Source organism: Phascolarctos cinereus, unplaced genomic scaffold (assembly GCF_003287225.1).
Source record: "Phascolarctos cinereus isolate Bilbo 61053 unplaced genomic scaffold, phaCin_HiC Scaffold_726;HRSCAF=1367, whole genome shotgun sequence".
Taxonomy (NCBI): Eukaryota; Metazoa; Chordata; class Mammalia; order Diprotodontia; family Phascolarctidae; genus Phascolarctos; species Phascolarctos cinereus.
The window spans coordinates 314,576,848-314,600,717 of NW_027556098.1; the positions used below are offsets into that span (position 1 = coordinate 314,576,848).

At 45.7% G+C, this 23,870-nt stretch overlaps 1 protein-coding gene and 1 long non-coding RNA gene across 3 annotated transcripts in view; one reads left to right on the forward strand and one right to left on the reverse strand.

The window, feature by feature from the left end:
* Window positions 1–14,434, reverse strand: part of LOC144458210 (uncharacterized) — a 43,470-nt gene extending 29,036 nt beyond the window's left edge. For both annotated transcript variants that reach the window (XR_013487779.1, XR_013487778.1), the window contains exons 1-2: window positions 11,827–14,434; window positions 11,567–11,722 (exon numbers count right to left, since the gene is read on the reverse strand). This is a non-coding gene — a long non-coding RNA (uncharacterized LOC144458210). The remainder of the gene's footprint in view (window positions 1–11,566; window positions 11,723–11,826) is intronic.
* Window positions 1,828–20,993, forward strand: DNAJB13 (DnaJ heat shock protein family (Hsp40) member B13). Its single transcript, XM_020989590.2, has 8 exons — window positions 1,828–1,982; window positions 6,151–6,254; window positions 6,636–6,797; window positions 10,131–10,288; window positions 14,429–14,542; window positions 17,267–17,380; window positions 19,129–19,205; window positions 20,557–20,993. The coding sequence occupies exons 1-8, from the start codon at window positions 1,915–1,917 to the stop codon at window positions 20,708–20,710; spliced, it is 951 nt and encodes a 316-aa protein (XP_020845249.1). The 5' UTR covers window positions 1,828–1,914; the 3' UTR covers window positions 20,711–20,993.
* The last annotated feature ends 2,877 nt before the right edge of the window (window positions 20,994–23,870 follow it).

The window sequence follows — 23,870 nt, forward strand, 5'->3', positions numbered from 1 at the left end:
ACCCAGCACTTTTGACTCCATAACCGTATTCATATCAAGGCCTTACTCTACCACTAATTGAATGATGCTGGGCAAGTTACTCTCCTCTTCTAAACCTCAGAATCCTTATCTGTGAGTATTTTTCCAGCACAAAAATTCACGTAATTCATAGACCTAGATGTTTGGGAGAGAAGCACTTGGAGTTTGTGGATGGAGATTAGAGGGATTATTTAATGGATCATTTTGGGAAGAAGGGGAAAGAAGCAAGAGGCACACAGGAGAGCTAATACATTTTTCTTGGGAGAGAGATATGGGGTGGTATCAAATACTCAACTTATTTCGTTCCCAGTGCTTGCCTCTAGAAGGAACTGCAGAGTGCATGCCTGATGAATCTAGTTTAGTGAGATGGCCCTTTCAGAGTTATTCCCCTTTCTAACAACTGGAGGCAGAGAGAGAAGTGGCTGATGACTTACCTATATCTCCATTATCTAAGCAGGAAGCCTCTTCCTGTCCTTTGGAGGGGGGGGTGAGATAGAGTGAGGAATCCAGGATGTCTCCTAGGTTGTGAGGCTGAGGGACTGAGAAGATGCTGTACCCACTATAGTAATAGGGAAGGTAGGAGGGGGTGAGGGTTTAGGGGAAAAGATGAGCTTAGTTTTGGACATGTTAAGATGTCTACTGGACACCCATTTGGAGATGTCTGAAAGGCAGTTGGAGACATGGGACTGGAGGTCAGCAGAGATGGATTGATCTTAGAATCATCAGCATAGAGATGTTAATTAAATCTATGGGAGCTGATGAGATGACCAAGTGAAGTGGGATAGAGGGAAAAGGGAAGAGGACCCAGGACAGAACCCTGTGGGACACCCATAGTTAGAGGGTATACTCTGGTTGAGAACCCAGCAAAGGAGACAGAGAAGGAGTAGTCAGACAGGTAGAAGGAGAACCGAAAGCTGGTGGTGTCCCAAAAACCTAGAAAGAAGAGAGTAGGAAGGAGGAGAAAGTGATCATCAGTATCAAAGGCTACAGAGAGGCCAAGAAGAATAAGAATTGAGACAGGGACACTGGATTTGGTAATTAAGAGATCATTGGTAACTGTGGAAGGAACAGTTTCAGTGGAATGGTGAGTGGAAGCTCTAAGTGGGATAAATAAGTAAAGATCAGAGAGGGTGATTTATAATAAAACCTGAATTCCCCACCCCCCAACATGTCACACACATTGTCATATATATGTACACACACACACACACATATGTATGGTTTCTCAAAAGACTTAGTGCAGTGATAAGCTTAATGCTTACTATCCATGGAATTAATAAGCTTTAAATTGCACTAAGACTTCTGGGACCCCCTCTACTATGTATTAATGATATCAGTAGCAAAAGACAAAAGTGAGGAGAAGGGCTGTACTTCCCTGAGTTCCTCTGTCCCTGGACTAGTGGCCCACATAGGGACTTCACCATCTCCTAGGCAATTTGTGCAAAATTTGACTGGGTAGTGTGAGGAAAGTACTTTGTATCCCTTAACGGGCCTTGGAAATGAGAGTTGTTATAGAAACACTACTGTAACCATCTATTTGGCTGGGCATGAGGGGACGGGCTGGCAAGGGCCACCCTGCCTAAGGGCTTTCTAAGCAGAGCCTTCCCGCCTTGAACGGTGCCCCAGGACTAGAATCACCTACTCTCGGTTCCTCCTTATAGCCAGTCTTCCTTTCCCTTACATCCGGCACCTTGGACTGGGGCAGGGAAGAAGGAGCAGGGCAGATGGGTTTCCCAGGTGAATGCCGTGACTCGCCTGGGCCCTAGAGAAATCAGGAAAAACAATACAACTCCCAGAGTGCCCTGGGGTGGTTGTCATTGGCAACGAGAGAACACAGTGTAACAGCCAAGCTTGAGTATTCCTTGAAGCTCTGGCCCAGCAGAGTCCAGCCTAACCATGGGTTGCGATTACTATGTTGTGTTGGACATCAACAGGAATGCCCAGGATGCAGAGATAAAGAAGGCGTAAGCTTGGGACAAGGGGAATCTCGCTTCCTCAGCCTCCCTCCTCCTCTCTCCCCCTTCCCCTCACCTAGTCTCTTTCTTTTCCTTTGACCTTTCAATTTCCTATCTTCTTCCTTCACTTTTCCTTTCATTTTCATTATTGATTCCATCCCCTCCTTCCTCCTTGTTTCTCCTCTGCCCTTCCTTCTCCTTCCCCCACCTTCTCTTCCCCTTCCTTTTCCCTCCTACTTCTTTTTTCTCCTTCTTTCCTTCCTTCTCCCCCCTTTCTTCTCCCTCCCCTTCTTTATCCCTCCTATTTCTTTGTTCTCTCCCTTCTTTCTCCTTCCTCTTTCCTCCCTCTCCTGACTTCTCTTCCTCTGCCTGCTTTCCCTTCCTTGTCCTCTGCTGTTTGTTCTACTCCCTTTTCCTTCTTATCTTTCCTCCTTTCCCCCCCTTCCCTTTTTCCTTCTCCTTTCTCCTCCCTTCCTATTATATCCCTTTTCTCTTCCTTTTGACTTTCTCCACCCTCCCCCTCCTTACCTCCTCTCTGTCCTCTTCTTTCCCTTCCCTCCTCCATCCTATTTTTACCCTCTCCTGCTCTACATTTGGCCCTCCAGAAGATAGTGTGTCTGATTTTGTGCCCTGGTTCCACTGGATCTTCCCACCTCCCCTATTTCCCTTCTCCCTTCGCTTTTTCTGCATCTCTGATCTCTGACTTCCTTCCCATTATCTGGGTTTGAAATGGGCTTGAGGGTGGGTCACTAGTTCCATCCACCTATCCTGAGGATTTAGGAGTGGCCGAATGGTGCAGCCGCCAAGACTTTTGGAGAAATTTCTCTTTGGATGGGGGTGAGGTGGGTGGGGGACTTCTTTCTCTTCCCCCCCATTGACCTAAGCAGGGGCAGGAGTGGGGTGTAGGTTGTTGGGGTTATGAGTTAGGGAGGAAGATAGATTATTTCTGGGAGAGACAACTTGGCACTGCAAGGTGAAGAGATGACCCATGACTGTTAGGAACTTTAAACGGGGGCCTAGTTGGGAAGGACTTCTAGGGAGTTTGGGATAATGACCTGGAGAAGAAACCTGAGGCTAACAATCTGGAGGCCTGAACTCCTGTCTTGGCTTTGCTGCTAACCGATAACTCACTTCCCTCTGGGGATCAGTCTTTTCATCTGTAAAATGAAGGGTTGGACTAGATGATCTCTAAGACCCCTTCCAATTCTGTCATTCTCTGTTCTAAGGTCCCTTCCAGCTCTGATATTCTTTTTTATGAAATATTGAATTGAATAAGAATTTATCGAGCACCTCTGTATACTGCTTTGTATAGTGATCTTATCTCCCACAGATTCAATTATCATCTCTATGCTGATGATTCTCAGATCTACTTATATAGCCCTAACCTTTCTCTTAACCTCCAGACTTGTACTTATTGAACATTTCAAACTGCTTATTGAACATCTCAAACTGGTCATCTTAAACTCAATATGTCTGAAACTGGACTTCTTATCTTTCCTCCCAAGTCCTTCCCTCTTTCGAACTTCCCTATTATTCTGGAGGGCATCGCTATCCTCCCGGTTCTCCGGGCTCTCAACCAAGGTGTCATCTTTAACTCTGCATGCTCACCCAATCTGTTACTAAGTCCTGTCTATTCATATTATCTTTCATATATACCTCCTTCTCTGCCCTGATACTGCACTACCGTGGTGCTGGCCCTTATCACTTTGTGCCTGGACTATTGCAATAGCCTACCATTTGGTCTCCCTGCTTCCTGTCTCTCCCCACTCCAGCGCAGCCTCCACTCAGCTGCCAAATTGATCTTTGAAAGCACAGGTCTAACCGTATTACTTTCCTATTCTATAAATTCCAATAGCTCCCTGTTATCTCCTAGATGAAATATAAACTTCTCTGTCCTTCAAAGCCTTCATAATCTGTCCCCTTCCTACCTTTCTGGTCTTTTTACATTTTACTCCCTTCTATGTACTCTGTGATCCAGTGCCATTGACCTCCTAGCTGTTCCTTGCACAAGACACTCTCTCTCCCATCACTGTACCCCTTATCTGGAATTCTCTTGCTCCTCATCTCCACCTCCTGGCTCTCCTGGCTTTCTTCAAGATCCAGCTGAAATTCCACCTTCTGCCAGAAGTCTCTTCTGATTCCCCTGGATGCCGGTGCTTTCCCCCTCTGATTATCTTGCTTGTTGTTTGGTGGTATTTGCTAAAATACTTTTAGCGAAGTATTTGTGAGAGCTAAGGTCCAATGGCATGGCCTTTCTCATCTCAGATACTCTCCAGTTTATCAGTAGTCTTCCTAAAATGTGCCCAGAGCAGACACAGTATCCTAGCTGTGGTCTGCCCAGGGCACAGCACAGCAGGACCATCCGCTTTCTAGCACTCTCTCAACTTGATGTGAACTTGGTGGGATGCTTGTGCTTACACCCCAGCCCTAGGACCATATCTCTCCCCAGCCCAAAGACCTTATCTCTGGCAATATGTCATGAGTGGGCCCCAGTGAGGCAAACTGTCTCTCCCTGTTACACGAACAAGTTGATCTCCTTTATGTGAACAGAGCTATCTTGTGCCAGCAGAACTGTCATGTACTGATTGCCTCAGTCACCGTGTACAATCCAGATGTCAAGCTATGGATGTTAACTGCCGAGGCTGTCTTGTACAAATAGGACAGCCATGCCAGTAGTGAATGGCACCTGTGCCCAAGGTACAGAAACTATATGTTCACCACCTAATTAACATACTTGGCACACCACTCACTGAACTTTTCCTATATGAGCTTTAGCATCACTCCTGTTAGGTTGCAGGTTCCCTGAAGAGCTCTGCCTGCCTTTATTAGCATTATAATAAACTTTTTGCCACTTGACTGGAAGACTGCTTGAGTCTGTGAATTCTCTCCAGATGACTCAGCCCTGAACCTCGATAGTTTTGGGGTCTCTGTACCCCTAAACCACATCAAACTAAGATCTCAATAGCTTGAATAGCACATTCCAGAGCTGTTCAAGGAAAAGAAGACAGGTTCACTGGCTCATAGTTTACAGACTTTTTTCCCTTTATGGAAAATTAGTACAATACTTGCCTTTCTCCACTCCTGTAATGCCTCTTCTAATTTCACTGATATTTCAGATGTCACTGACAGTAGTAGTTCATCTGGGCCTTCTGACCCGAATTCATTACAGGCTGCCAGGGAGACCTCTCACTACAACCCTCCTTATCCAGGGAGTCAGCTTCTAGATTAGCTATTACTCACTTTCCTCTCTGGACCTCAGTTCGTTCAACTGTAAAATAATGGATAGATTAGCTAATTCCTCCTTCTAGTTCTAAATCCCACCATCCTATGATGTAGTTTGGATATAACCACCCCATGTTTCCTGAGGTCCCCTTCTCCCATTGGTGGGTACCTTCTGGAACCTCTATTTTGAATGAGGGCCCAGCCCTCATTCTCTGGACCTCACCATAGTGCCCCATTGAAAATGTCTATTTCCCCCATTCCCTACTCTCCCACTTTTCACCTTCCTTGTATGTGTTTGTCTTCCTCCATTAGGAAGTAATATTCCACATCCATAGTCCTAACTCTATAATGGAGGGAAGGAAGTACATTTTCTCAACTCTTTTCTCAAGCCAAACTGGATTGTTAAAATTACATGCCAATTCAGTTTTGTTTTATTCTTTCTATTTACATTACTGCAGTCATTGTCTAGGTCATTTTCTTAGTTACATTTTCTTTACTCTTACCAGTTCAGGTAAGTCTTCCCATGTTTCTCTGAATTCTTCACATGAAAATTATTTTATATCTTATACAAAATCAGTGAAGGGCAGCTTTTATATCTAACAGAAAGTCATCCCTGGGGACTGGGGTAGCTTTGGGAAGGTTTCCTGATGGACATGAATCTGGAAGGATGGGGAGAATTTGGCGGGGGGCCAGGGAATCTTTTTTGATGGACCAATGTGAGCTCAGAGGCAGGAATAAGTCTGGTCTCAATATGAGGCTTTTGAGTCAGGGAATCTGAGTTCAAATCCCACCTTTGACTCTTACTGCCTGTGTGACCTTGGGCAAGTCTCTTAAACTCCGTGGGCTTCAGTTTCCTCCTCAGTAAAAGGAAGAGGTTGGAGTAGGTGGTCTGTGAAGTCCCTTTCAGCTCTAAATCTATCTTCTTATGATTATTGCATTCTCTTCATTCTTCCAGGTACCGGAAACTAGCTCTGAAGACTCACTGGTTAAATGCCCAAGATTCAAAATCAGCAGAGCGTTTTAAGCAGATAGCAGAAGCCTATGATGTGCTGAGTGACCGTAAGTGAGGCAGTTTTGGAAGCCAGGGCATGGGTTCAGGAGCTAGGGGGTTCCTCAGGTTTATCTGGGCCTAGTATATTGAAAACAGCAACTCAAATTTGAACTCTTAACAACTGTAAGCTATACGACTTTGAACAAGTATTTCCTTTCTCTAGGCCTCAGTTTCCTCCTTTCTAAAATGGAGATGATATTGCTTTACCTGCGTCACATAATTATGAGGAAAGCATATAGGACAAACCTTAAAGTGCTAAGGAATTGCATTTCTATGGGAAAGGCTTCCATCAGTGATATCTCCTGCTCCTTCCCCTGAACCTTTTTTAGCCACCTAGCCCCTCCACAGCCTCTCCTGGGAACTGACCTTGCTGACCTCTATCCTCACAGCTGTAAAGAGAGCCATCTATGACAAATTTGGAGAGGAAGGCCTGAAGGGTGGGATACCACCTGAATATAGTTCTCAAGTGACATGGACAAAGGGTTATGTCTTCCATGGGGATGCTAACAGAGTCTTCCACGAATTCTTTGGGGGAGACAACCCCTACAGCGGTAAGAACTCCCCACCACCACCACCACATGCCCATCTTCATTCTGTACCTTCAGATCAGTCCCTTGCCCTGACACAATAGCACTGATGCCTCCAGGCTTTAAAGCTTTGGCTGTGGACAAGTCATTTCTTTCTTTTTTTTTTTTTTTTTGCTTTTAGGCAATTGGGGTTAAGTGACTTGCCCAGGGTCACACAGCTAGTAAGTATCAAGTGTTTGGTCTGAGGCTGGATTTGAACTCAGGTCCTCCTGACTTCAGGGCCGGTGCTCTATCCACTGCCCACCTAACTGCCCCTGGGCAAGTCATTCACTTTTTTTGAGTCTTAGTCTTTTCTTCTGTCAAATGGAGATAATAATCCCAAGTCCCAGGATGAAGGGAACAAAACACCTTGTAAAGCAATAAAGTGCTCTAGAAATGGGAAATACTGTAACTGCAGAATTATAAAATGTCAAGGATCATCTAGGGCAGGGGCTCTTAAACCTTTTGGAGTCATGGCAGTCAGTCTGGTGGTCTATAGACCCCTTCTCAGAATAATGTTTCTAAATGCATTAAAATAAAATACATAGGGTTACAAAGGAAATGAATTATTTTAAAACACGCTTATCAAAATATTCTAAAAACAAGTTGATGGACCCCAAGTTAAGAACCCTTGATCTAGGCCAAATCCATTATTTGATAAACAAGGATCTTGTGGCCCAGAGAGGCTTAGTGACTTGCTTAAAATCACAGAGCTAATAAATATCAGAGCTGGGATTGAAGTCCGGGTCTGCTCACTCCAAATTCAGTTCTCTACATAGGGCTCTGTCTCTGTCCCAGACTCCAGAACCTGGGTTGTCCTGGTTGGCTGTTCAGGAGGAATTCCTCCTCGGTCTCTGCTGCTCTCCCTCTGTCTCTGCCAACATTAAAACTCCCTTCTTGGGTCCTCTCTTCCCATTCTATCAAGATCCTGGTATCATCTGACTTCTCAGTACCCCTGTTGCAACCCTACTAGGGTCTGGCCTCCAAGGAAGTGTCATAAGTCTTAAAATTGTCTCTTCCTCCTGGGAGGAGAAATGCTTTTGCATCATCATAGGTTGTCATAGCTGGAAAGAGACCATTAAGGTTTTCAACCTTGTGCGGCTTTGGCCAGGCTCTTTGGGCTTCAGTTTCCTCATTTGTAAAATAATTAGAGAGAGGGACTAGGTGTAATTCTGATATGTTTGGATGGTCTCAAATGAGAAAGGAAGGGTGAAGAAGAAAGCACTGGGAGAGGGATGAAGGGAGAGAATGAGGAAAGATCTCACAGGAATGGGATGAGCAAAAAGGAGAGGACAGTGGGAGAAGCAGATGACACTTAAACCTCACTCTCATCTGAACTGGTTAAAGGAGGGAAAAGACACATACGTATACAGTTGGGTACAGAAATACGTCTTACTCTACAGGCAAATAGGAAAGAAAGGAGTTCAGGGAAATGTGGGGAATAAGAGGGAGAGTAGATTCATTAGTCAGAAGCAAAACAGTCTCTAAAGAGGTATCAGGGAGAAAAAGAGAAGGAAAAAAAGAGATTTGGATGGAGAGAAAAACACAGTTGGTAATCGTAACTGTGAATGTGAATGGGCTGAACTCACCCAAAGAATGGAAGAGGATGGCAGAATGGATTAAAAACCAGAATCCAAAATATGTTGTTTACAAGAAACACATTTGAAACAGAAAGATACACAGAGTTAAAATAAAGAGCCTCTTCTCCAGGTTAAACATCCCCATTTCTTTCAACTGATCCTCATATGACATGACCTTGAGGCCCTTCAATCTCTATGTGCCCTATGGCAATGCCCTTGCTAAAACATGGTGCCCAGAACTAGACGTATATTCCTGATGTGGATAAAATCTTCCCTCTGACATTTACTAGCTCTGTGACCCCGGGCAAGCTGTTTATCCTCTCTCTGCTTCAGCGTATTCATCTGTTCAATGAGGGTGTTGGACTCCATGGCCTCTGACGTCCCTCCTAGCTCTAAATCTGTGCTCCTACAACAAGAGCAGAATGCAGTGGGACAATCCTTCCTTAGTTCTGGGCACTGTGCATCTCTCAATGAAACCTTAGATCACATTAGCTTTTTTTAACCATGTCCCATTACTGACTCATATTGATTTTTCAGTCCCTTACCACTCCCAGATCTTTTTCATAGAAACTTTTATGTAGCCATGTTTTCCTCATCCTGTACTTTGGAAGTTTGTGGTTTTTTTTATTTAAACCAAATGAAGGACTTTATTCCTATTAGGTTTCATTTTCCTAGGTTTGGCCCTTCATTCCAGCTCACTGACATCCTTTGGAATCCTGTCTCTGTATTCCAATATCTTAGCTGCCCCTCCCAGCTTTACAATGCAAACAGATTTGATGAGCATGCCTTCATGCAGATTACTGATTAAAATGCTACAACACAGTGTCAAGGACAAATCCTTGGGGTATTATACTGGAGACCTCTTCCCAAGCTAACATAACTCCCTTAATAACTGTTCCTTGGGTTCATTCATTCACCAAGTTCCAAATCTTTCTAACTATTATTATCCAGCCCATATCTCCTCATCTTTGTCCATAAAGATAGCATGAAAGAGACTTTACCAAATGCTTCACTGAAATATAGGTATGTTATTCCTATGATATTCTCATCTACTTACCAGTCTGGTTACTGTGTCAAAAACGGACATGAGATTACTCTGGAAGGACCAAGAAACCATGAAACCATGGCTTGTAGTGATTACCATTTGCCTTTCTTACTAATCTCCTTTCTAATATATTCTAGGATTTCTCCAGAGTTTAGAATTAAGACCACTGTCATAGAACTTTCAAAGTCTACCTTCTTCTCTTTCCTTCAGCCCAGGCAGAGCCTTGGCTGTGAACTGGGCTGTAAGTGTAGTGCAGGTGTGGGGAACCTGTGGCCTTGAGGCCACATGTGCACCTCTAGGTCCTCAGCCCTTTGACTGAATCCAAACTTCACTGAACAAATCCTCTTAATAATAGGATTTGTTCTGTAAAACTTGGACTCAGGCAAAAGGCTGCACCCGAGGACCTAGAAGGCCATGTGTGGTTCCCCACCCTTGGTGTAGGGTATGGGTTAATGGATGTGAGTAGGATTCAGGACTAGGAGCTAGGGGTTGAATCCTTGGGTTTGCAGGCCCGTGGGCTTGGTTGGTGTGTGTAAGAAGGCCTAGGACCAAGGAATGTGTGGTCATTGTTGTCAGCATTGTAGAACTTTGGTGTGAAGGCCCACCTGTTTGAGTTGGGGGTGGGGGATGAGTTACTGGCCCCAAGTGGGACCAGGGGCTATGACCATAAGCTTCTCCTGGCCCCTTGGGCAGAGTTCTTTGATCCTGCTGGCATGGATGTGAACTTGAACTTTGGGGGCCTTCGGGGCCGTGGGATCAAGAAGCAGGACCCTCCCATCGAGCGAGATCTCTACCTGTCCTTGGAGGACTTGTTCTTTGGCTGCACCAAGAAGATCAAGATCTCCCGAAGGGTAAGAACCCCCTAGGCCTCCTGGGGCTCCAGAGCAGCCGTCCTGCCTGCCCTTGCCCAGCCCTGGGAAGGACTTAGGCTTCTCAAAGAAATGTGTGGGTTAGAACCTAAGAACCTGGGTAGACCTTCCACCTCAAGGGCTCCCACCTGATGGAGGGGTCACCCAGCCTCTTCTGAGATACCTCCCGTGATCTCTCTGGGGACTCATCCATTTCCTAGGGCATCCTTCTCCGACATAGGACAGCTCTGATGATCAGAAAGTGCTTCTGCATAATGAGCCAAGATCTGCCTCCTTGTGACCCCTCCCTTCTCTCACCTCCTCCCCATTGCTCCTAAAGCAACACAGTGTAGCAGAAAGAGCACTGGATTTGAGGTCAGAAGACCTCTCAATTCTGCTTCTCACTCCTTGCATTACCTAGGGCAGGTCACTTCCACCTCCTTGGGCCTCAGTTTCCCTCTCTCTCCCCACCTGTAAACATGAGGGATCAGAGGCTTTCTGCACTGTACAGTCCACTGGTTGCCATTAACATCTGCTTTACTCTGTCCTTCTCTACATGGCCAGTGAAAGATAAGGGCCATCCCTAGAGGAGAGGAAAAATCCTGCTGCTGCCCAGTAGCTTGGGCCGCCCAGTAGGAGGAACCTCTTTCACTGAACGCCCCTGCTGACCTCTGTTACTGTCAGCCTCTCCACCACATGCCCTTCCCAGCCACCATTTCCATGAACCCTTTCAATGCCTCCCCTCCTTCCCCTCCCACTACAGTCAACTGAATACTCTATTCAGCTGGTCATCTCTGCCCTGTGGAGAAGGAGATTCCTATCTCCTATTCCTGTTCCTCCTTGGGGTTCAGTATTATCTACCCCTTCCCCTGCTACCCGTACCCTAGTCGTGCCTTCCTTTGCACAGTACCTGGAACGCTTTCCTTTATCCTCTCACGCTGCCTCCATCCTCCTATGCTCTCCCCTGGTCCCCTCCACAAGACCCTGCGTCCTTAACCACCCTTTCATTTCCTGGCTGCTCCTTCTCTCAACACACTGGCCCAAAAGAAGGCATTGGCATAATCCTTGCTCCCACTGCCACCTACAGACTTTTCCTTTGCCCTTCTCCCCCATGGCAGCTTGGCATAATTGGGAGAGTTGGACTTGGAATCAGAAAAACCTGGGCTTAAATCCTGCCTCTGACACTAGCTGTCTAAACCCAGGCAAGTCACTTTCCTTTCCAGGGCCTCAGTCACCTCGTCTGTAAAATGGGGGGGCCAGAGGTCCATCTAGGGATCATACCTTATGATCACTCAGCATCGCTCCTCTTTTGAAGCTGGTCAATCTCTCTGTATCGCCCCTGGTCACATCCTTGTTGCTATTTTCTACCATCCTCCCGGTCATTTTTGCTTTTGTCAAAGACTTCACTACCCAAAGTGTCATCTTCTCCAGTATTCCCTTTGTTTAAAAACAAAACAAAACAAAACAAATCATGTTACTTTATTCAGTCAAAAAATAAACCGGTTGCCATAAAAAATGGCTAACGATTTAAAAGTCCTCACAAAGTACACAAAGTCTCTTCATAGTGGTGAGGGGCCTTCACTACAAGACAGGTTCCACCTTTGGTGTATCCACGTGGACTTCTTTTGGGCCTATCATATGCTCCATAAACTCTCTCCTTTCATTTTCGAATCGGCATTACTCCAATTTGGCAGAGGCAATGTAGAATGACTAGAAATAGATAATAATAACTAACATGTATGTAGCACTTTAAGGTTTGCAATATACTTTATATGTCATCTCATTTGATTAGATTAAAAACACCACTGAAACACTTCCCCCACCCCCCTGCCTAATCCTTGGTCTGGCAGATCATTAAACATTGAATTCATGAACTTCTGAAGGACCATGGGAATATCATGTAACCCAAACAGAATAATCTAGTATTTATGCGAGCTATGAAAGGTCTGAAGTTATCCAATCATTGCCTGTTTACATTGGGGTGAGGTTGTATGCCCCCTAGACATATAATTTTAATGATCACTGCCTCTTCCCAATTCAGCATCCACTTTGATGTCCCTTCCTGCCTTCTGTCCTCCTAGTTCATTAGATAGTGTTACCTAAGATCACGCTGCCGCCATGATCCTGAACTCTCACCTATCTCTCTCTGACCATAATCTACATTTCTTTTTTCCTAAACCTAAATGTCTTCATCGTAATTTCCTTCCCTCATCACTTTCTTCTACTCATAGTCTTAACCACTTCATTTATACAGTGTCCTGAAACCACAATTCCTTGCCTCCTCCCATGATTCCTTGCCACCATTCGTGTCCTGCCAGTCCTGCCCCCTGTGCTACCTGTACCATCTGCCTCTGCTATCTTCTCCATGGATGGACAGCTCCTCCCAGATCTTCTGGCTGCACCTCCAAATCAACATGTCCCACACTGAACTCATTCTTTTCCTTCCTCTCCTTCAAACTTATTTCTGTCCCATCGCTGTGGATGACACCCACATTCATAACCTCACGGTCATCTTTGAGGTTTCCCTTTCTCTCACACCCTAGCCAATCAGTTGTCAAGCCTTATTAGCTAAGTAACTAGGTGGTGCCATAGTGGCACAGAGTGCCAGGCCTGGAGTCAGGCACACTCACCTTCCTGAGTTCAAATCCAGTCTCATAGACTTACCAGCTGTGTGACTGTGGGCAAGTCACTTAACCCTATTTGCCTAAGCTTCCTCATCTGTCAAATGAGCTGGAGAAGGGAATGGCAAACCATGTTAGCATCTGCCAAGAAAACCTCAAATGGGGTCACAAAGAGTCAGATACGACTGAACAACAAATCAGCTGCACCTTCGTAGCATCTCTTGCAGCAATGCCTGCAGCTAGGTGACGCAGGGGAGTAAAGAAGACCTAAGTTCAGATCCCCAGACACTTACTCGTTGGGTGACCTTGGGCAAGTCGCTTAACCTCTGTCTACTTCAGTTTTCTCATCTGTAGATTGGGGATGAGCACCTACCTCCCAGGGTTGTTGTGAAGATCAAATGAGATAATACTTGTAATGTCCTTTTGCTTGTCATTATTACTGTGTTATTATTTCTCTCTGCTCAAACAGCCACTACCCTGTTTCAAGCCCCTATCATTTATTGCCTGGACTATGAAAATGGTCTCCTGATTGGCCCGGTGTCTCCCTTTTCCAATCTATTCTCTCTACAAGTTGTCAAAATAATCTTCCTAAGGCATGGGTCTTCTCATGTCACTCCTCTGCTCAGAACCCTTCAGCGGCTCCCTGTTGCCTCTGGAATAAAATACAAACTCTTCAGCTTGGCATTCACAGCCTTCCACAATCTGACTGCAAGCCACCTGCCCTCTCAGCCTTATCTCATGCATTCTGTGCTTCAGCCACGCATGGAGGCTTGTTCCCCATCTCACGCCTGCATTTGTTCAAGCTGCTCTTCATGTGTGGAGGGCACTTCCCTCTCACCTCTGCCCATTAGAATCCTCATTTTCCTTCAGGAGACGACTCAGGCACCACTTCCTCCAGGAAGCCCGTCCAGATTCCTCCAGTCACTGGTGTCTCTTCCTTCTCTATGACCTTATTCACTTAGCTCTGTACATATTGTATTGCCCAGTAGAATGTAAGCTCTTTCAGGGCAAGGCCTGTTTTATTTTTGTCATCACATCCCCGGCACTTCACATGGTGGCTGGCACATAAGAGACCCTTAGATGTTTGTTGAATTTGTTGAACTGGTCACAGGTGAGAGTGTGGATGGTTCATAATGGCTCATCCCCCCTGCCAAGGACCCAGCTCAGAACCCACACCCTGCTGGAACCAAGGGAAGAAAAGACTGGGCTCTGAGTGGCTCTGTCCTGTCTCAGACCATCCCATCTTTGTCACATTCTCCCAGATGGTCTCTTCAAACTCTGGGCCCCCTGGGAAGTTTATTAGCCCCCTTGAGAAACTGAGACCCAGAGTGGGAAATGACTTTCCCAAAGTCACAACACCAGTTAGTGGCAAAGCCAGGACTAGGGCCTGGGACATTCTTCTCCATTCTTCACTTCCTGGTGTAGGCTCTGCCCTCTCGCCCCCCGGGGAAGATCTCGATGTGGGCCACATGTGGAGGGCAGAGCGGCCCTGAGCGACCCCTTCCCCATTGTCCTCCTCCAGGTAATGAATGAAGACAGATTCACATCCACCATCAAAGACAAGATCCTGACGATTGACGTCCAACCAGGCTGGAGGCAGGGAACACGGATCACTTTCGAGAAGGAAGGAGACCAGGTGAGCCAGACATGGGACAGAGACAGATCATTCGTGGCCCTTGCCCTACAAGAGCCTCCAGTCAGAGGGGAGATGCAGGGACTGGGCCAGATGACCTCCCAGGGCCCTTGCAGTGTCGTTCTGACAAGAGCCTTATGAAGGAAGTCAGGGTAGGGATTGTTATTCCCATTTAACAGATAAAGAAACTGAGGCTCAGGGATCTATAGGATCTGCCAGAGCCAGAAATCACACTGGAACCCAGACTCTGTGATTCCCAGCCCCAGACTCTCTCCACTACCTTTGCTGCTTCTCTGTACATGGAGATGATAAATCATGAGGATGCATAGTAAGGGGTGGGGAATAGGGAGCAGGGTGGAGTTAATCACAGAATCCTCTAACCCACGATAGCCTTTCAGGAATTTGAACACAGCTATCATGCACCCCTTGGACCTTTTCTTTTGGCTAGGCAGTGGGGTTAAGTGACTTGCCCAGGGTCACACAGCTAGTAAGTGTTATGTGTCTGAGGTCGGCTTTGAACTCAGGTCCTCCTGACTCCAGAGCCAGTGTTCTATCCATTGAACCATCTAGCTGCCCCAGACCTTCTTTTTTTCTGAGCTAAATGGCCCCCTCCTTCCTTTAGCTGATCCTCCTATGGCATGACCTGTTTGTCCTCTTCTGGATGATGTCCACAGCATATCAATGTACTTTCTAAAATGTGGTACCCAGAACAGAACACAATACTTCTGATGTGATCTGGCCAGGGCAGAGTACAGTGTAATTAAGACCTCTTTGCTGGAAACCGTCTGGAAACTTGGGCCCAAAGATAGCATTAGCTTTTTGGCGACCATATTAGACCACTGACTCATTGAATTTTCAGTTCACTAAGACCTTGAGATCTTTTTCAGGTGAAATGCTATTTAAGGTTTCCCAACCATGAACTTGTGGAGTTGATTTTTTTGAACCCCAAAAAAGATGTCATATTTGTCACTCTTAAATTTCATCTTCTTGGATTCAGTCCAGTTTCCCAACTCTTTTGCCTCCTGACAGTTATCCAGTATGTTATATATTAACGTGAGATGTGCACATTTAGACATCTCCTCTCCAAATGCTCGTGTGGACTATTTCTGCCCTATTTATGGCAAAGCCTTCTGAGCTTGTTGTGTTGGTCTGACCCCTGTGCCCTGACCCCACCATGGTGATGTTATTTTGGTCCTCTAAGAATGAACCACTAATATCATTCCTAGTTGTGTGCCATTTGCAGAACAGAATCCTATTTTTCCTCTTATTCAAATCATTGATAAAAATATTAAGTAGCACAGGAGCCAGCGTAGATCCCTAGTGCATTCCACTGGAGACCCTCTTCAGAGGTGACCCTGAATTGTTGATGTTCTGAATATATCCAGTCATATTACTGTCTAGCCCACATCTCTCCATCTTCTCTGCAAGAATAATACTTGAAGATACCTTTTAAACATTCTCCTAAAATCTAAGTAAATTATTAAAAAAAAAGTGAGTTTGATATGACCTGTTCCTAATGGAGCCATGATGTTTGGGATCACCTTTCCCTTTTCAAGATGTTCATTAGTCCATCCCTTTAAATTCAGCATTCTGGAACTTCCCCAGGAAGCAAAGTCAAGCTCATTGGCCTAGAGACTTGGCAGTTTCCATTCCCTTCCCTGTTTTGAAAATCATGACACCTTTTTCTCTTTTCCAGCCCTGCAGTGCTTCCCGTGTTCTCTCTCTGCCATCTTTCCAAGGGCCCTGACGGTGGTTCCTCAATTACATCTGCCAGTTCTTTCAGTACCCAAGGGTGCAGGTCATTTGGGCCACATGACCTAAATTCATCCAGGGCAACTCAATGTCTCCTTACTATTGCCTTACTTCTCTTGGGTTTCAGTTCCCTATTGGCCATTTTTGTTCTGTCCTTTTGAGCCCAAAGGTCATTGCCCTTGACAGAGAAAGCAGAAGCAGAATCCAGCAGACCTACCTTTTTTCTGTTGTTGGTTATTATTGACCATTTCCAGCTCCCCCTCCCTCCAATCCTATTCTATTTTTTGATCCTCTTCTTCACTGTAGTAAAGCTAAAGCTACCACCACCAAAAACCCCGTTTGGTTATTTTTTCACTTCTCTTCTCCCTCCCCCCCCCCGCCCCGTCCCCTCCACCAAGGACCTGGACCAGGACATATTTTTGTGTTCATCTTGCTCCCCTGGCCCCGGTTCCTACCTTCTATAAATGACTTTTTAAAATCTAAGAGCATTGAGGATTTCTCTGTACATTTTTTTCTTTTCTTCAGACAACTCTGATTTCTTTTGCTCATCAGAATTGTTTCCCTTTGTATCTTCAGGATATCATTTTTTTCACTTTCCAGTCTGTGGGACCCTACGTAGGCTTGCCTTTGAAATCTGCTCTTCTCAATCTAGGATACATGTCCAGACTAGGCCTGGATTTCCTCTCCTCTATAAAAGACTCATGGGGAGTGGTCACTTCCCTTCAAGGTGCCCATCATTCCCACCCCAGCTGTTAGCGGAAAATCAGATCCAGCATAGAATTTCCCTTTGCTGGTTTTTCTAGCTTTTGAAGGCTCCCTGGGGGTGGAAGTAGGGGAAGGGGTACAACTTTTAGAACAGGGATTGGGAGAAATTCCCCTGGCACTGACTTGCAGGGGAGGAGCCCTGGTCAGTTGAATGGCTTGTGTTCTTCACACTGAAGACCTCAACCCTCTTCCCACTCCTTCCTTGCCCAGGGCCCCAACATCATTCCAGCTGACATCATCTTCATCGTAAAGGAGAAACTGCATCCCCGATTCCGGAGGGAGGATGACAATCTCTTCTTTGTAAGCTCTATCCCCTTGGGCAAGGTGAGCCAAAGACCCCCCAGCAGCCCTGGGCTGCCATCCCTCAGACCATGAGACACAGGGTTCTTCAGCCTGAACCCTCCCTGCCCCATGACCCAGGTCTGTATACTCTGTGGGGACTTTCTGCGTGAGTCCGACTCTGATCTTCTATCCCCAGTGGTCAGCACAGCGGCCGGTACCTCGTAGGTGCCTAGTAAATGTTTACTGGCTAACAGATCCTATTAAGAAAGGGCCCAGTATGCTCGCTGATAATATTAATAATAATAATTTTTTAAAAAAGATTTGGGTAAGTATAGTGTGGAAAGGAGGATGGACTTGGAATCAGAGGCCTGGGTGAGAATCCTGGTTCTGCCCTTTATTGCCTCTGTCTCTCTGGGCAAATCACCCAGCCGAACTCTGCTGGCCTCAGCTTCCTCATCTGCAAAATAAGATGGCTGGATAATGGGCCTCCGGGATCTCTTCTGGTTCTAGAGTGAAGATCTTATGGTTAACTCCTGTTTTCAGGGCACATTCCAGTTTACAAAAGCACTTTCATCTCCTCCAGCCTTGAGGCAGGCGGTGCAAGTATTGTCGCTGTCCCTAATTTAGAAGACAGTGGGGCTCAGACTGGGGTAGTGATTTGCCCAAGGCCACACAGCGAATTTGTCACAAAACCAAGATGAGGATTTAGGCCTCGTCACTTTAATCACTATACCATATTACCTCTCAAAATAGTTTCCTTCTGTATTAGCCCTGAATTTGAGACATACTTGCTTTGTGACTGACCTTGGGCAAATCATTACTGCAATCTAAGCCTCACTTTTCTTATTTATAATATGAGGATGAGTCAACAAGTATTTATTAGGCACTGACTTAAAGGCAGTTCTGGTGGCAGAGTGAATAGAGCTTTGGGCCTGGAGTCAGTAAGACCCAAGTTCAAATTCAGCCTCAGATACCCCCTAGCTGTGTGATCCTAGTCAAGTCATTTAACCTCTGCCTCAGGTTCCTCAACTGTCAAACAGGGGATAATAATAACACCCACCTCTCAGGGTTGTTGTGAGATAATATTTGTATTAATTTGTATTTGTAATAATGAGATAATTAATGAGATGAGATAATAATGAGATAATTAATTTGTATTTGTAATAATGAGATACTATTTGTTAAAAAAAAGCACCTAGCACAGTGCCTGGCACATGGTAGGCACTTAGTAAATGCTTATTCCCCTTTCCCACTTCCAGGCTAAGCTAAGGATGACAGGATGACAGTAAGCCTTGAACTATTCCCAGGGCTCATGTGTGAAAAGTGCTTTGTTAATTTTTTTTTTCTTTCAGCCAAAGACAAGATTTATTAGAACACCCGTCACATTGGGCAGACTTTTAAGGAGTCTGAACATTCGTGAGCTATTGGCTAGATCGTAAAAATATGAGCAGTGGCTAGATTATAAGAATCTGAGCTGTGCTTTGTGCTTTGTTAATTTTAAAGGACCATAGAAATATGAGATAGTACTGAAATATTTGTCCCCTCTCCCCCATCCTAACCCATATGCCTTCCTAACTTTGCCCACCATCTGTGAGGGCTTGGATCATTCCCTCCATTGGTTCTGCCCACAGTCCTCGTTGTTACTATGTACCCGCCCTGTGCAGAGCAGGAAGCTTGAGGCCTAGGGAAGGGCCAGGACTCAATGGAGGTCACATAGAAAGTCCATTGTGAATCCAGAAACATAACCCAAGTGGAATAATAGACCGCTTTCTACCCTCTTTTCATGGAAGGCTCTGACTTGCTGCACAGTAGAGGTGAAGACCCTTGATGATCGTCTACTCAACATCCCCATCAATGACATAATACAGTGAGTGGACCTTCTGGGGCAGTACTTTAGCTTGGGAACTGGGTAAAGGAGGGAGCTGCCCTGTCCCTGACTCACCTCCTTCTTCCCTATCAGTCTCAGATCTACCCAGGCCTTTACACACCTGGACAGAGGTTCCAGGCTCACAGAATTTTGGAGCCCCATTGCCTTGGCTCTTCCACCCATTCCCTTCTAAAAATACCCTTCAGGTGGCCCCTGGGAAGTACCCACCTGTGAGGGTGAAGATGCTTGTCCCACCATCCTTTCAGAGCCTGCACTGATCAGAGAGAGCCAGAAAGTGGAAGTGACCTCCCCCCCAACCCCCTAGTATAGTGACAATAAAGAGCTGGCCCTGGAGTCAGGAAGCCCTGAGTTTAAGTCCAGCCTCAGCTACTTCCTAGCTGTGTGACCCTGGGCAAGTCACTTGACCTCTGTTTGCCTCAGTTTCCTTAATTATAAAATGGGGCTATCACCCAGAGTTGTTGTTAATGAGATATTTGTAAAAAGCACTTAGCATAGCACCTGACACAAAGTAGGTATACCATCATTCTTCTTCCAGTGACATATCAATCCCTCCAAAATCTCTAGGCCATCCCATCAGAAAGAACCATAGAGAATCCTAGAATTTCAGAGTGAGGAGGAACCCCAGAGCTCATAGGCTCTACCCTCATTTCTGAAAATGGAATGGTTTGCCATATTCATTCAAATCGTTCTTTTGCCCTATTACTCATTCTATCACCATTCTATCCATTATTCACTTATTGTATAATCCATTCAACAGACATTTACTGTGCTCCTACTATGTGCAAGGCGTAGTGCTAGCTGGGTGGTGGCACCCTAGCAAGGCAGAGTTGGGGTTTTTTTTTTGGTAAAGCAGTATGATTTCATCAGTATGATAAATAAGGAGTTCTTGGTGAGAAGCTTACGCTTCCTCTACAAATGCAGGTCGGTCTCGTCTGTACAGCTGAGAGGTTAGGTTATTTGCCCAGGGTCACACAGCCTATATATGTCAGAGGAAGGACTTAAGCCTAGTCTCCTGATTCTTAACAGGGTTAGCGCTCTACTCAACCTATCTATCATCCAATTGTTCCTGGGTGTCCCTCAGTTTCCTGGAGAATTGATGTTCTTGGGTCTTGAGTCAGGGACCCAGAGTATTTTGAGTTGGGAGGAGGGAATGAGGTGAGCATGTTCTTCCTGTCTTTTTCACTGTCCCATCTCTGCCCCCTTCCCCTCCCCCCCAAAAAGAAAAGAGTTTGATCCTATCCCTAGGATTGAGACCACGGAGGGAGGTGTGTGTTGCCAGACCTCAGGTCCTGTCACCTCTCCTGATATCTCCTTTCTCACCTCCCTCTAGTCCCAAGTACTTCAAGAAGGTGCCTGGTGAGGGGATGCCGTTGGCCTCAGACCCCACCAAGAAGGGGGATCTCTTCATCCTCTTTGACATCCAGTTCCCCACTCATCTCACACCAACCAAGAAGCAGCTGTTGAAGCAGGCACTACTGACATGACATTCATGCCCTAACCCCTTCCCTGAAGGCTAGACTGACTATATACAGGGAGAAAAGGGGCCTGGGGATCTCCATGTTAGAATATGGGGGATGGACTGACACCTTTACAGTAAGGTGGAAATGAAGTGTGGGCATTCTGAGGCCCTGAGCAGGCACCTCTACAGGGTTATGAAGAAAGGTGGTGGTGGCTCCAGGTAGGAGGGAGGAGGTTATGTTTTCAAGTAATAAAGATTTCTACTCAGAAATAAAGCGTTCTTCTTTGTTACAGAGCCAATTGTATCCAGGCATGGCCACAGAACCACAACCACAGATCCATTAGAATCTAGGATATCAGCATGAGAGCCTTTTTGCTGATTATTTTTGAGTGAGAAGGGAAGAGCAATTAATTACATGGTAACAATTATACAGGATTTTATACTTTTCAAAGTTCTTTTCCATCTGCTTTTGAATTTGACTGTCACAGCAGCCCTGGGAGGGATTGTTTGTGTTGTTTAGTCATGCCTGACTGTTCCTCTATTTGAGGTTTTCTTGGCACTGGAGTGGTCTGCCATTCCAGTTCATTTTATTTATTTTTCTTTTTAAATATAAATTTATTGACTTTTAGTTTTCAACATTCACTTCCACAACTTTTTGAGTTCTGAATTTTCACCCCATCTCCCCCCCTCCCCCCACCCCAAGATGGCATGCATTGGTTTTTTTTTCTTTTTTGTTTGTTGTTTTTTTGGTTAGGCAACGAGGTTGAGTGACTTGCCCAGGGTCACACAGCTAGTAAGTGTTATGTGTCTGAAGCCACATTTGAACTCAGGTCCCTGACTTCAGGGCTGGTGCTCTATCCACTGTGCCACCTAGCTGCCCCTGATGGCATGCATTCTGAATATCCCTTCCCCTACTCTGTCCTCTCTTCTATCTCTCTCCCCTTCTCTTATCCCCTTCCCCTTCTATTTTCCTGTAAGGACAGGATAGACTTCTGTACCCCATTTCCTATATTTCTTATTTCCCAGTAGCATGTGAAAACATTTTTTTAAACACATATTTTTAAATCTTTAGGTTTCAAATTTTCTCTCTTCCTCCCTCCCCACCCACCCTCATTGGAAAGGCAAGCAACTCAATATAAGTTGTACATGTGCAGTTATGCAAAACACGTCCATAGTAGACATGTTGTGAAAAACTAACTCTATTTCCCTTAATCCTATCCTGCCCTCCCATTTATTCTATTCTTTCTTTTGACCCTGTCCTTCCTAAGAAGTATTTACTTCTGATTAACCCCTTTCCCAATCTGCCCTCCTCTCTATCATCCCCCTGCTCTCTTGTCCCCTTCCTCCCCTATTTTCCTGTAGGGTAAGACAGATTCCCATACCCAACTGAATGTGTATGTTATTCCTTCCTTAAGCCAAATCCTATGAGAATAAGATTCCCTCATTCCCCTCTCACCTTCCCCCATTTCCCCTTCCACTGTAAGAGACTTTTCTGTTTTTGTGAGATAATGTACCCCATTCTACCTCTCCCTTTCTTCTTCTCTGAGTATAATCCTCTCATCCCTTAATTTTATTCTCCAGATATGACCCCTTAATCTTCAGCTCACCCTGTGCCCTCTATCTACCAATTCATTTTAGAGATGAAGAAACTGAGGCAAACAAGATTAAGTGACTTGCCCAGGGTCATACAGGTACTAAGTGTCTTATGGCTGGATTTGAACCTAGTCTTCCTAGCTACTTTAAAGTTTACAAAGCCCTTTCCTCACAAGCCCCTGTGTATAACAGCAGCCTTCTCTAGGGCAGGGTAGGGGGAAGACAAGTTGGGAACTTCAAGTAACCAAAAAAAAAAAAAAGCAGAAGAGGGAGGGTTGGGGAGTAGGTGGGGGATGGAAAAGCCCTGGAGTGGAAGGAGCTGGTCTCAGCTTCAACGCTTGGTAGCTGTGTAACTGAGTCACGTGCCTCCACACACAGGAGGTAGAAACAGTTAAGACACAGGTTCTATCTCAGTTCTGCCACACCTCTTGGCAATCATCTGAGCCCTTGGAGCCTGTTCTCTCCCGTTAAATGGGGGATACTTGTACTGCCTCACAGGGCTCTTGTAAGGAAATCTATTTAAGTTTCACTTAGTGCTGACTTCCTCATTTTCTGGTGGGGCTTGAACAATGCCTCGGTGTTTATCAGGCAAAGGTGTGGGAATATGCTAGAGGCACAGAATGGCGTGTGCAGAAAGGACTACATGGGGTTAGTGTGAAGACAGTGCCCTGTGTGGGGAGGCAGAAGAGGCTTTGACCCAAGAGAGGACAGGAGGAAACCAGGGTCAGTGGTCCCCACGCAGATTCACTTTCATGGTCTAGGGAAGGACAAGGAAAACCCACACTGTCTTCCAGATGGTTGTCCTCTTTCAGGTCAATCTGGGCTTCTGAAGTGTTCTTGCCAGTCTTTATTAGCATTGGCATTTTTTTCTCCTGGAAGCCCCCTTCACAGCACAGCACACGCTCCACCAGAATCCTGCTGAAGCTGAGGCTTAAGATGGAGACAGGTCACCTCCTGGGCTATTCTTTGAGCCTGCTTGGTGTGCCAAGAGGACTAGCCTTGGGCCAAGGACCAACTCTGGTTAGCCCTTACCCTGGGAAGGTCCCTTCACCTCTGATCATCTATAGAATTTAGTGCCTTAGTGGTCACCTACTTCTATGCTTTCAATTCTCCGAGAAAATTAAGGCCCAGAGATTATAAGGTGACCCTGTAAGCACCCCACAAACATCGAGTACCCAAAGCATGATTTGAACCCACCTCTTTTCCTTCAAAGTCTAGTCCTTTTCCCACCATATTTATCCACTTATTTGTAAAATGGAGATAAATTCATAAGTCCTACAGGTTATCCATTCAAATGTTCACTAAGCACCTACTGTGTATACTAGGCTATGTTTACTGCTATGAGAATCAAGCCCATTATGTTAAGGTGCCTGAGAAGCCGAGATGGCTGTACAAACACAAGGGGATGTGAAGGGGGCCTGGCCACAGCTAAGACTCCAAAAGAGGAAGCAGGGGCAACAGCTCGTTAGTTGGGTCTCCAGGTGGCTAGCCTAACACCCCAAGTAGGCTTGGGATCTCACCAAGACAGCAGGAGGGAGGGTGGGCACAGACAACCAGAGGAGCTGCCCTGGCACGAAGTAGAAAAGGGCAAG

Coding starts and splice junctions, on each gene's coding strand:
- DNAJB13 (XM_020989590.2), top strand. CDS start 1,915: ATGGGTTGCGATTACTATGTTGTGTTGGACATCAACAGGAATGCCCAG. Junction 6,255..6,635: donor CTATGATGTGCTGAGTGACC/GTAAGTGAGGCA, acceptor CTATCCTCACAG/CTGTAAAGAGAGCCATCTAT. Junction 14,543..17,266: donor TCGAGAAGGAAGGAGACCAG/GTGAGCCAGACA, acceptor TTCCTTGCCCAG/GGCCCCAACATCATTCCAGC.